At 38.0% G+C, this 13,499-nt stretch overlaps 1 protein-coding gene across 8 annotated transcripts in view; it reads left to right on the plus strand.

The window, feature by feature from the left end:
* Window positions 1–7,795, plus strand: part of PBRM1 (polybromo 1) — an 87,000-nt gene extending 79,205 nt beyond the window's left edge. For all 8 annotated transcript variants that reach the window (XM_084633375.1, XM_084633374.1, XM_084633377.1 and 5 more), the window contains 3 exons: window positions 1,568–1,638; window positions 2,911–3,127; window positions 4,861–7,795. In XM_084633375.1, coding sequence (XP_084489501.1) covers window positions 1,568–1,638; window positions 2,911–3,127; window positions 4,861–5,033 — 461 coding nt within the window. In that variant the 3' untranslated portion in view covers window positions 5,034–7,795. The remainder of the gene's footprint in view (window positions 1–1,567; window positions 1,639–2,910; window positions 3,128–4,860) is intronic.
* The last annotated feature ends 5,704 nt before the right edge of the window (window positions 7,796–13,499 follow it).

Raw genomic sequence — 13,499 nt, forward strand, 5'->3', positions numbered from 1 at the left:
AAAAAAAAACCTCGGTCAGTATTAGGTATGCAAGCTGCATCCTAAACTGGTGTGCAAGATTCACATTAACTTCATAACATTAATGGGTTTAGTATTGTAGCTTGTTGATAGACCGCAAGATGCAGCTGCATCTCCTGCTCATCAAGTCGGTGAAATTTAAGAGCAGGATGGTAGTAGTATAAAGGTTTAGTGGATGCCACACTGTGCCAGGTTGGTGTGTACCTTTAAGAGGTCAGTTATTCATTATCACAACTGGAGAAATGAGCATTATAGGTTCAGCATTTTAGAACTGAGGGGATAGAGATTCAAGGAAGAAATAATAGACCTTGGACCGAAGGGTCCTCAGAATCTCATCTGGAACAGTGTAGAGTGAGGGAGGGGCCATTCTCAGGTGCTGGAAGAGAAGTTTCTTCCATCCCAACCCCCAAAAATCCCTGACATATCACACTATTTACATTGGAAGAATTCTTACCTGTTACTGTATTTTTGTACATTTGAAATACAGGGATGTTGTGAGTTTTTTAAAATGAGCTCAATTTATGCTTAAGAATAAATGCCAGTGAAAAATTGCAGTGGCACATCTTTTAAAATCAATGTCACCGATGTAGAACACTGCATGCAGATTACATCTGGTATGCATACATTTTCAATTTGAAAATTAATTATATTTGATTATGACACGATGAAGCATCGACACAAATATAAAGAACAGCATCAAGAGCAACTTTCATTAATCTGTTCAGGCCCAGTCATCTTCATTTAAAATGTCACGAACCAGACAGCTCTCAATTAGGTTTGTAAATTCATCTTTGAGTGTGACTTACCTGGTCTGTTCCCTGCTGCACTTCATGTAATAGGGAAAATGTGTAAAATATTTATCCAAATAATTGGAAATGCTTTATCATATGTAATTTCCAAAGTTAAAAAATAAGTGGATAACGTTAATCTGTTTTACTCTTAAGACTATGTAAACTAATCTTATCACTTCAATGTTTATCACAAATTGCTTTTCTTATTAGAAGACTAATATAATACAGTAGCATTTTTTTAAAAAAGGAATTGCATGGTTTTGCTGCTGCTTGAACACATTTTATAATGTTGAATGTAGGGGAAATGTTGGATGACACTGGATGGAACAAATCTATATATATATATATATATATATATATAATTTTTTTAATTATTAAAAGAAGGATGGGATGATTACTTTCAAATAAGAGAGGTGTATAGTTTGAATGGTGAGATTTAGTCAGACAATAACTGTGCAACGGGCAAAATGGAAACCAGAAAAGAATAGAATCTCTTTTTAATTATTACCAAAAAAAAGGGTGGGGATTGGGGAAAGAGAGTTTTAAACTGAGCAGGCTGCATCTCAGTATCATGCCTTTTTTAAATCTAGAAACTTTCTATGACAGGCAGTGTTGTATCGTTATGGTGAATAAAATTAATTTCAATAGTAAAGATATGATGATCAGTTAAATAATGATGCCAGATCTTTATAAAAGACAAAATGGCATTGGTTACTGAAATGAAATAAAACTAATTTTGTTTATATTTTAAAATGTAGGTGTTATAGGCCAAAGTGTGTCTTCCATGGTAGGCACTCCGGCACCAGGAGGAAGTCCCTTTGGACAGCCGGTAAGTAATTTACATTCTTTCTGAAATGTTAAGTCATATTCCATTGTATTCTCTGAGTTAATATTGAACCAATGTCTCCACAGTGTGCTAGTAGTGAGTGCTATGATGCAGTTTGTCTTTCAAATGAGATGTAAAATCAGGGCATTTCTCACCACTTTTGGTCATTGAAGATCCCATAGGAAGAGTATTTGTGTTTCTTGGCCAGATTCTAATTTGGTTAATTAAATTGTAACAAAGTGCCCTCTGCAATTTAAATGAGACAGTATTCTTTTTTTCCTGTCCTAATTGATGTGAGTCATTTCTGTGCACTGTGTAATTGCTGATGACCTGTATTTTACCTATTTGTTTGCGAGAAGATTTCTTGCTCTGTTTCTAAACATCAATAAACAGGCTGCACCTCTTTATTTCTTCAAAAACTCATAAAACCAATAGACACTATCTGGTTCTTCAACAATCAGGTCAGATTCTATTGATGATCAAATGATCCTTTTCATTGATTAGTATAAGCCAATTGTTCATTGGGCATCCAATTCACTAGATTAATTCTAACGTTTTAGGGGGGAAATGATTTTGGACTTCTAGAATTATATTTAATCTGTGAGCCAGTCAGAAGGTAGTAAAGTGCATATGTAACCTGATCAAAATTGTTCCAGAACTCAGTATTGTTGACCTTTTAAGGAGATAAATAATGAAAACTTACTGTCATATGGATTTTAACCAATCATGAACCAGGATTTTCTTACGTGCACTAGTGATTCTTGCATGATGATGATTGTTGTTTATATTATGGAAGTGCTCAGAGTCCCCAAACAGGATCGCGGCCCCATTGTGTGGTACAGCTACATAAGGATATAGTTCCTACTCCTAAGCTTACCATCTAGTTTAAGAAAACAAATACTAGAAATTGCCTAACTCTGACAGTCCCTGTACCTGTGCATCTCATTGAAAAAACAGGGAGCCCTGTTTTGTGGAGGTTTCACCTGAAAATCTTTTTCTATTTTATACATTGAATTGCCCAGGCCTAAATCTCAACTGGTATTCATTCTGATGCTGAATTAAGAGACTAGCCTCTTGCACGTCTTGTGGGGGACACGTGTTTATCTCAGTATTTCTTGGCATTCTTTGGAAACCATAGAAACGCCACCCTTTGATAGATATGGGGTTAAAACAGGAAAGTCATCACACTGCCTTTTACCTGGTTACGTTTTTACATGGAGATCTGTGCAGCTGAATAAAAAAAAATGCTCACTCTTCTATCATTTGTCATTTCAGATGGGAATGCTTGGGCCACCTGGCCAGCAGGCACCACCTCCATACCCTGGTCAAAGCCAAGCAAGTCAGCAGGTTATACAGCAGCCCACAACTCCAATGTTTGTCTCCCCTCCACCAAAGACACAGCGGCTTCTTCATTCTGAGGCCTACCTGAAATATATTGAGGGGCTTAGTGCTGAATCAAATAGTATTAGCAAGTGGGACCAGACCCTTTCAGGTAAGACTTCTACACTAAAGTAAGACATTGGGCGATAGAATACATTTTTTATTATTTTGAATCTATATTTATACTGGTTATCACAGTCCTATCTTGGTAATCAGTTACAAAAACAATTGTAGATTAAAAAGGATATTTGTTGATGCTTTGAGAGTGTAGCAGGAAATACTTGGCTGAACTAAACACAAAACTTATTTGTCCATGCTACTTCTCTTAAAGCTAATGGAAGTCAGGTGACTATATTTAAACTCAGCATCCTTAAATATAGCTTGAAATTACTAGGGGAAAAAAAGATCCTTGACTGTCAGTTTATACTATTTTGGCTGCTGTAATAACAAGATGACTGTGTCCCTTTAAGGATGCACTATTGACCTCAGAAATATTAATTGACCATACATTGAGGTACAGCATGAAAAAAAATTCAGCACTGCTGTTTACATTAAACTCAGCAAAAGCAGGCAATACAGTTTTTTGCTAATTCCAGGTGCCATTGTGAAATGCTGCAACATCTTGTTTTAAAAAGAGTTGAAAGAGTTTCTTACGTAATTTACATTTTAAAAAAAATCAGATGTTGCAGCAATGCTCAAGATGATGTGAATATTTTATCTGAGATAATGTGGTGTTTGTAGAGGGTGAAGTATTGATTTAAGGCCCTGATCCTGGAAATTGGATCTGCACAGGCCTGACCTCTGCAGCCATACAAATCTTTACCATTGAAGTAAATGCGAATCTCCCCACACAGATCTAGTGGTAGGATCAGAACCTAAACTTGCTACCAATGGATGCTTAATTTTTTAAAATATGTTTTATTTGATCACCTAATTATATTTTTACGGAATTCAGAACATGTTGTATACTGATTATCAGAATTGTGGATCTAACTGAGAACTTGTTAAAAACCTAAAATTTAGCTTAATTTTTAATTAAACTAAAAGGATACTACCTGATCAGAATGTATGTTTCTGCTATAGTAAATGAGCAGCATTTAAAGTATAGATCCTTCCGCATATTCACTGGACATTAGTGCAGGGGATGGCAATGTCAGTTTCTTCATTCTTCATGCAGCTTCCAAATTGCCTGTTTTGGCTTTGTAACATGAGCAATTGCTTGATAAGGACTGATTATGATTATGTAGTTGATCTATGAATCACAGATCAAATATGAGCTAAAGATTTAGTGATTAAGACAGTTGTTTTTGCCATCAAGTCTCCAAAGGCTTTTGAATGTATAACAGTTTAATAAAAGTTGTACTATTAAAAAAAAAGTTTAGTATAACAAAGTTTTGGAATAAAAGTATTAGCATACAAGTTTAATACAATATTTATTCAACTAATTCAGTCTCAGCAACAGAGAACAAGTGTGTCCCTCTCTGTTTATCCAACTTTGTTATTTTACATTTTAAAATAGGTAAAGATGGCTTGTACAGAAACAGAGGGTATTTTAATAAAACTATGGATCATTTAATAATAAAATACATGCATGCAACCATAACAAAAATTAAGGATATAAGATGAGCATACCAAAACTCAGTAAACTAATTCCTTTATTTTAGAAGTGTAATAAAGAATAAATTTAAATGTTCTGTATATCCTTGAGGGACTGGAGATGCGGGGGTGGGGGGAAAGGGAAGACATACAGTAGAATTGTATTCCATGTTGTTCCAATATGATGGGAAATCTTGGAGGGGAGGCAGGCAAACCAGTTTAAAAATAGGCTGTTCCTTAATTTTTCAGCACGAAGACGTGATGTCCATCTATCCAAAGAACAAGAGAGCCGTCTTCCTTCACACTGGTTGAAAAGTAAAGGGGCCCATACCACAATGGCAGATGCACTGTGGCGTCTTCGAGACTTGATGCTACGAGACACCCTCAATATCCGTCAAGCATACAACATAGAAAATGTTTAATCACATACATTGCTTTTTCCTTTGATACCAACATATAAAGAGTTTTGTGGAACAATAGCTGTTTTAGTTACTGGCTGGGGAGAGATAACCAACAATAATTTTTATTGCATTTTGCTGTACATTGCAAGACCATTTTTATAAGGACACTTTTAATAAGCATCTTTCACTTTTTGTTATATTACGTTGACTTTATCCAATACAAAAACTTTTTGCATATGTTCCCTTTGTTTAAAAGGCAATTTCATATTTGATTATAAGTGTAGTCAAGGTTTCATCTTTCTTGTACTTATTACTGAGAATCGAATGCCATCAGTTTTTTGTATAAAAAAGAGAAAAAAGCAAAACAAATAAGCGTTTACAGATTAGTTTGAAAAATACAATGGAATGTGAAATTAGTCATAGTTTACCTCATAGAAGAATGTGTGTACATGTGCTTGTGTGTGTTAACCACTTCCAGCAGAAATACCAGTTGGATGTGAACTGAAAGGCTTTATGTAAATAAAGGAAAAGGGTGCGTCAACACTAGCAACAATTGGATCTGTGATTAACCACTAGCGCAGCTCCACTGGTTGTAGCAACAGTAGAAATGCTAGTGTAGAAAGGACACAGATGTGCTTACTGCTGTGTTGTCCAACTGTGTCCAGTTAGTTGATGGTGTTGACAATGGCCATTGAGATCCCAGATCAGTAACAGAATACACGTACAAACTGAATCACAAATAAATGCATTTGAAAGGTGAAATGCTTTATCTGCCAAGACCTGCATTCAGGGTTCTGTGACATCACTTACACGTACAGCAGGGTAGGGAGCTGCATTCCTTGCATGGGTTTAGGTTCATTAATATTTGCAAGAGAAATGCAAAACTTTGACTTAATTTAAATCTTGGAAGGTAAATAAAAGAGGGGGAAAGACTGCAGCTGATTCATTTTAAAATGATTTTAAAATCTACATATGTTCTGTTAATGATTTGGTATTATAAGAGATTTTTGTATTTTTTTTTTAAGTGTTTCAGTTCACTATAATGAAAGTATTGTAGTATGGCTGGAGGGAAATTGAACATATAATTCTAGCTTTAAAATAAAATACTACAGCATGTGTAAAATCAACACAGTGTATACCAGGGTTTATAGATGGGAGAGAATAGGTTGCTTGCATTGCACCTTTTTTCTTCTTAATCACTAGGTACGTATGGTGTGTTCTATCCACATTTCAGGGCTGTGACTTCCTTCTGTTCAGAACTTGCCAGACAGTTAAAAACAAATTAACAAACAACTTTTTGACTGCAAAGTTGTTTATCAGAGCCAAATTCTTTTATGATACATAATTATTTTTTAATGATTTTGATATTCAGCAAACAAAAAAATTTGGGAAAGCAAAATTACTTAAAAATCTTCTACTAGGGTGATCACTGAAACATGTATCCAAAAGAATCAATCTGCTGATATTTTCTCATCTAACAGAGTGAAATATTCATCATGTGGAAATGTATTTTAAAAAGCACTGAAATAGAAAAGTCTTCCTTGAACACAATGTGCAAATTTTCACTTTAAAATAGTCAACATTTTGGTGCCTAGTTCAGTGACATGCTTTGTAGTGATGAGGAAAATGTGATGTGCAAGTATAAATTGTGATTGATCTTACACTATTTGTTAGTTTTTTCAGTAATTACAGGAAATATTATTTCATATTTTCTGGTAGTCACTTAAAGATCCAGGTCTTCAGACATGATACTAATATGAAGGAAAGGGAAACAGTATGGAGAGGGAAGTGATTTGTAAATTTGAACCCTACAAGTAATACAAGTATTGCACATATACCCTTTGTTTAGTTTACTGCCATTTGTAAACAACCAACTCTAAATTTAAATTTAATGTAAAACATTTTGCAAATATATTAAACCTCCAACATGTATAGTATCATTTTAATGTACATTTAAATGACCATAAGCTTTGCAGATTTTAGCAACAAAAACAGGACATTGAGCTGAATCAGATAGGCAGCAAGTCCTAATTTTTGAGTATTTAGAACCATCATGAACTGTATCACTACAATCAGAGTCTCTTATAGCTAGACATTTAACAAAATTACACCAAAGAGCCTGGAATTAATTTTACTTAAGTTATTTTTTATTTATTTTTAATTTTTCTTTTGGGCACTGGATGGGATTCCCTTTGGAATCTGTACATCTCAGATCTTTAATTTGTCAGAAAGGTCAGTGTTGAACAACCTGCAGCATTGCCTCTTTCCCACCGTAGGGAGCCTTCACCGCTCCTCCTGGCCCAGGAGCAAGAGATTGGAACTGTAAACCAAATCCTGGGTCTCCTGCATGGCAGTGCAGAGCACTACCATGAGGCCACTGGGCTGGCCCTAATCAATTATATTAAACTTTTTATTTATTTCAAAATCATGTCTCTGTATATTGCGGGCATTTCAATGGAGAGTGCAGTAAAATTTAGGATTTATGGTTTGATGGCTACAATCTAGAATTATTTTCTAACTCTGAATGGTTAAAAAGACATGCCTCTCTTTGGGAGTATTTGAACCCATAATTTGTATTTCACCGTGATTTACTGTATTGGCATAAATGAAATTTTTAAAATTAAAAAAAAAAAAGGATGCATGGGAAATGGTTGGCTTCTGTGAGAGTGAAAAATAGATTAATTTAGAATCTGTATTTTAGTAAACTACTTGGAGGCCGTTAATTGTTCATCTTCTCTTCCCCAGTCCTCCCCCCAATCCCTCCCTTTCCTTCAAGAGAAAACTTACTGTTTGTGTAAAAATTTGAAAGTTGGTGTTGGTGACTTTTCAGTATATGTTTTCGGACCTGGTTAATCCATGTTTGGTTTTTCCTTACATCTGTGTACCCAAAATGTTAGTGATAACCAGGCTTATAACATGTATGTACCATCAATTTGTTTGAGGCTTTTTAATTTGAATAAAAATAGTTTGCAAAGTGATTTGGATTAACCAGGTTTGATTGTCCCATTAAGACTTTTGTTAAAATTTTATTTCAAGCAGCTCTGACTGTTGCAAATCCAGATTTTATCAAGACTTTGGGAAAGAAGGTGTGTGTGTGTGTGTGTGTGTGTGAGAGAGAGTGAGAGTGAGTGTGGTTTTTTTTTTGTTTTGTTTTAAGAATCAGTAGACAACAGCATTCAGATTGTCCTCTACACAGTAGGAAATCCCTGGGTTGTACTGCCAAGGACAGTGATGCTGAACAATACGGATCCAATATTGAGCCATGTGGAATATGATCTTTTGATCAGCAAGAACTGAAGAGCAGTCACCAAAAGAAGCAAACCAGTGGTGATTGGCATGGTAAGATATAAACCAACCCAGGCTGTCATAGCACAAACTGGTAGTAAAAAAGAAAAATAATTAAAAAATCCCATGAGTCCAATGTTTGTGTGTGCATTCATACTGAGAATAAACAGCAGGCCTCTAATTAGATCCTAGAAGTAGGCCCAAATCAGGACTGCCTCATATATTTGGGAATTAAGCTAAATTAGAATACTAAGGGTGAAAAATGCAGTCTGTCTGTAAACCTGATATTCAAAGACCTTTACCTAACATTTGAAATTACAATTAAAAATGAGGATGGAAATGTTTTACTAGTTTTATTTTTAAAAAATTACAGGGGCTCCTATCTAAGAATCTAAGTTTTTGGCATAAATTGGAAACACAAATCATGTCAAATAGCCAGCAGGACACACAATGTGATGTTTTTAAATAACTGAATTAACAAAAGTTAATGGTTCTCAAGAGAGGAAACATTTCTTCTCAAAAAATGTAATGTCTGTCAACTTTTTAAATGGCCCTTCACAGCCATCGGCCTGTACAATCCATTTGAGCAGAAAATTTCCCAAACTTCATACTGTTCCTGCTTGAAAACTCAGTTCTTATATTCCTACTACTTACTCTATCTGCCATAAAGTCTAATTTAGATCTTAATGAGACAATGGACCAAACTTACTGCTGACATTAGTGGGCCCAGCTGAACTGTAGAGCTGTAGCTGCTTCAACCAATGTTGAATTTGATTCACTGTCTCAATATTAAAGCAGATCTGGTAGCATTACCTAAAGTTAAGGTTGCCCAGCACTTTTGTAAGACCCTGTTTTCAATTACTTTGTCAGACCTTTTGCTTATTATGCATATAAGGATCATTCTGTGGATGCAATCACACATTGGGCTCCTTCAAGGCTTTTTCCTCAAGGTACTGGACCGTTCCCCGGCATGCATGAAAGATCAAGTGAGGGTTTAGGCACAGGTAATCAACTCTTTAAAATGGTGGTGAGCCCAGGTCAATGTCCGCTAGGTCATGCCCATGAGCCTTCTAGATCCTTTGATTCTCAGGCTGGCAAGCATACTTGGGGTACCAAACAGCTCAAGGCATCTGGAACCCAGAGGAAAGGACCTACAGCATAAACTGTCTAGAACTAAGACCAATCAAGCTGGTGCGATGAAGGTTCCAGTCCAGCCTAGAAGGAAACTATGTCCTGATTCAGGTCCTACAACATGACCACAGTTGCTTATGTGAACAACCTAGGGAGGAACAAGAAACCCAGGGCTACAAGCCAAAACGATGTTAATCATACAGTGGACAGAACCTTCTTTTCTTTAGGGCAGTCCACATAAAGGGAGACACGAATTAGAAGGCTTAGCAGGGGCAAGGTGAACAATTCTGAGTTGTGCCTGAATCAGGAAGTCTTCAAGTTAATCGTCTGATTGTTCAGCTTGCCCTCAAATGGCCTATTCACGAACCACATGAATGCAAAGAGACCAAAGTACTTCAGTAGGGAGGTGCACCCCTGATTCATGGGGACAAATGCCCTATTGCACGGATGGCCACCTGGCCTCCTCCATGTATTTCCACCCTTCCCATTATTAGGGAAGGTGGTCCAGAAAATAAAATGAGAGCAAGTGAGAGCAATATTGGTAATCCCACGCAGGCCAAAAAAGCCCTGTTTTTTGGACCTGATAGATCTGAAATTAGGACTACCGCTACAGCTCCCAAAGAGACAGGAAATCCTCTCACAAGGGTCTCTCCTTCAGTCATACCCAAGCCAGCTGCACCCAATAGCCTCGTTATCGAAAGGGAAGCACTAAGGTTTGTCCTCCAAAGTCATCAGGACAGGTCTTCTAGAAGAGTGGTGACCTTACAAGCATGGCCCTCTATCTGGACCAAATTCTGAGGCTGGTGCAGAGTCACAAAGCTAATACTAGGAATCCAGGAACTCTGGCTATTTTGGATTTTTCTCTACGAAAGCTTTGATAAAGGTTTCCTCCAAACTAGCATCATTGCATGTCAGTTGTCTGCCCTTAGTAGTGTGGTGTTTGCAAGATCCATGGGTTCTCTGGTAGAGAACCCCCAGGAAGCCAGATTCCTTAGGACAGTCTGATTAGCCAATTGGTAATCAGGCCTCATTCCCAGATGGGTCCTGCCACTTGTACTAAAAGCCATGACAAACCACCCCTTCAAACCACTGGTGTAAGTGTCAGCATTTTATTTGTCCATCAAGACTTGCTTTCTGATAGAATATCATGTCCGCCAGGCAAGTGTTGGAGCTGGCAGCACTTTCTGGGCAGGAGACTTACTGTGTGTTTCATGAAGACAAGGTGGTGCTCAGAACTCTGGAATTATTTATCCCAAAGGTGAACTCTTCCTTCCATGCTTCCAAAGAAGTGATTTTCTCTTCATTTTGTCCAAGGCCACAGCACCCCCTGAGGAGAGGCGAGACAGACGTTAGAAGGCTTTTGAAAATTTATCTCAAATGTACAGGGTTTGTGAGGAGTTTGGGTGCCGTGTTTGTATCCTTCCATCCGAAATGCCAAAAACTTAGAGCTTCCAAGTTCTCCATTGCTAGGTGGATTAAATCAGTAGCTCTCAACCTTTCCAGACTGCTGTACCCCTTTCAGGAGTCTTATTTGTCTTGTGTATCCCTAAGTTTCACCTTACTTAAAAACTACTTGCTTACAAAATCAGACATAAAAATACAAAAGTATCATGGCGCGCTGTTACTGAAAAATTGCTTGCTTTCTCATTTTTACCATATAGTTATAAATCAAGTGGAGTATAAATATTTCAGCGTATAGTATGTAGAGCAGTATAACCCTGTCATTGTCTGTATGAAATTGTAGTTTGTACTGACTGTGCTAGTGCTTTTTATGTAGCCCGTTGTAAAAATAATTACAAATAATTAGAGTTGATGTACCACCTGGAAGACCTCTGCGTACCCCCAGGGGTACACATACCCCTGTTTGAGAACCCCTGGGTTAGATTATGTATTGTGGAAGGATACAAGGCATTGGAAATTTCAGTCCCCGAAGTGATCAGGACACTCTCCCGCAATCCTTGGTGACATCGTGTGCAAAATAGCTCATGCATTTACAGCAGAAATTTGTAAGGTGGCCACATGGTCAACTACTACCATTGTTAGCAAGCATTACAAGGTGGACTTCCAGTTCTGCGCTCTGGTGACCTGAGCAGGAAGGTGCTGGAGGTGATGGCTTAGAAATGATTTTTGCCTTTGAGCAAATGTTATGAGCAGGGAGGGGATACTGTTTTCCTTTTTTTCTGACCTTCTCTATGCCCTTCCTACATCTGTTCACTGCTCGACAAGTCCCAGAGAATTGTGGGAAATTCTGGGTTACAGTATAGAAAATTTCTTATTGATGATTTCCTTTCTGCTAGCAGTCTCTCCCACAATTCTACCCACTTGGCCTTGAGCCAAAAGGTCAGCTGCTGAGTGGGATCTTTAACATGGGCCTTTTTTTTTTCTGTTGTGGTTCACTGAACATAGTTGGTCAGTTACCTCTGAAGTATTTGTTACTAATATTATTATACAATTTTTACAACTTTGGAATAACTCATCTGTCCACAAGCGGAAGCCGAGGGGGCATGGCCAGAGTGGTGGCAACAAAAAGCTGATCTGCCTCTGTGAACTGCAAGAGTGAGCAGAGCAGCCCAGATGTCAAGAACTATGGAAGACCCAGCTAGCAGAAAGGTAATTATTGGTAAGAAATTTTCTATTCCTGTGCTCTTTAATGCTGGATCTCAGGCAGCATGAAAGAGGAAACTCACTGACTTGAATGCAGAAGGGACAAAATCCAGACTGGGGTGAGGGGTGCTAGAAGGAGGAAATTGGTATAAGGAGACTGGGACTTGCTCGGCAAGATGACTGGGGTTGAGAGCCAGTCAAGGGAAAAGGGAAAGGGTGGGGGACTAGAAGCCACTTAGGATGGGCGGGGAAGGGACTGAAATCAGATGATGAGCCCATCTCTATGGGTATGTATGTGAAGACTGAGACTGGCTGAGAGAGAAGACTGGGACTGGGAATGGGAACAGGCACAGATTGGGGATCAAGTGAGTAGTACAGAGGGGAAGACTGAGACTGGTTTGGGAAGGAGACTGGAACTATGATGAGAGGTGTAGGGTAGAGGAAGTCAAGGACAGAGGCCAAAGACAAGAAGCATCTCTTAGCCCTAGGTCATACTCTCCTCCAGAACCTTCAATGGAACTCAAGATTCCTGAATCTCAGCATTCCTCTGCAGTCAACAAATATCTGTGAAACCCACTGGCAAAGTGTGTGTCTTATCCTGCCTCCAGTGCTGCTACACATAGGGAATGACAAACTACTATTGATATCAGATACTCCATTAGTTCAAGTGGCAGAGGTCTGTGCTGAAGATCTTAAGGCTCCAACCTTGCTGATGACCTGTTGAAGGTGTCTGGACCCCTTCCTCATTAGTTCAAAGGTGTGTAGAGTTAGTGAAATGAGGCAGGATTGCAGGAACAGAAAGGAGGGTCTCATGGTTAAGGCATTTGAATACCACTGTGAGAATTGGACTCTGCCCCAGCTTCCACCAGAGTTACTGTGTGATTTTTTTTAAGCCCAAATCTATGTTTATTTAGGACTTTAATGATACTTGGTTCATTAATTTGGGAAATATCTAAATACCATTAAATAAATTTTAAAAAATCCTAATAGCCTCTGGACCAAACAAGATAAATGTTAAACCAAAAAGTTAGAATAGAAGGGACACTGCTTACATTAACACTTTTTAAAAAATATATAATTGCTTTCTTTAAGGCAATTAGCCACAGTGGTGAGACATCTTCTCTGTTTCAGGTGTTGCAGTACAGTGTGCAGAGTTTTGGATTCCAGATCACACCAGACCCATTGTAACTGAAAGCCATGGGGTCTGTAGGAAACAATGGCAACTGAAAGGACAACTTGCACCGGTGATTTGTTTCCTTTAGAACAAACTTTTCATAGCTGGCCACTAATTGTGTTTTCACTTTCTGCTTGCCCAACTTGAGACCTTGGAGTCTGATTTGCAAAAGTTCTGAGCACTCACAGATGCAACTAAAGTCAGTGGGAGCTGTGCTTTGAACATACAGTGCTATCAAAATGCTAACTACTCTCTCTGAAAAATCACAATGCAGAGGTCTGAAATTGGGCAAC

This window comes from Lepidochelys olivacea (assembly GCF_965140295.1).
Source record: "Lepidochelys olivacea isolate rLepOli2 genome assembly, chromosome: 7".
Lineage (NCBI taxonomy): Eukaryota > Metazoa > Chordata > Testudines > Cheloniidae > Lepidochelys > Lepidochelys olivacea.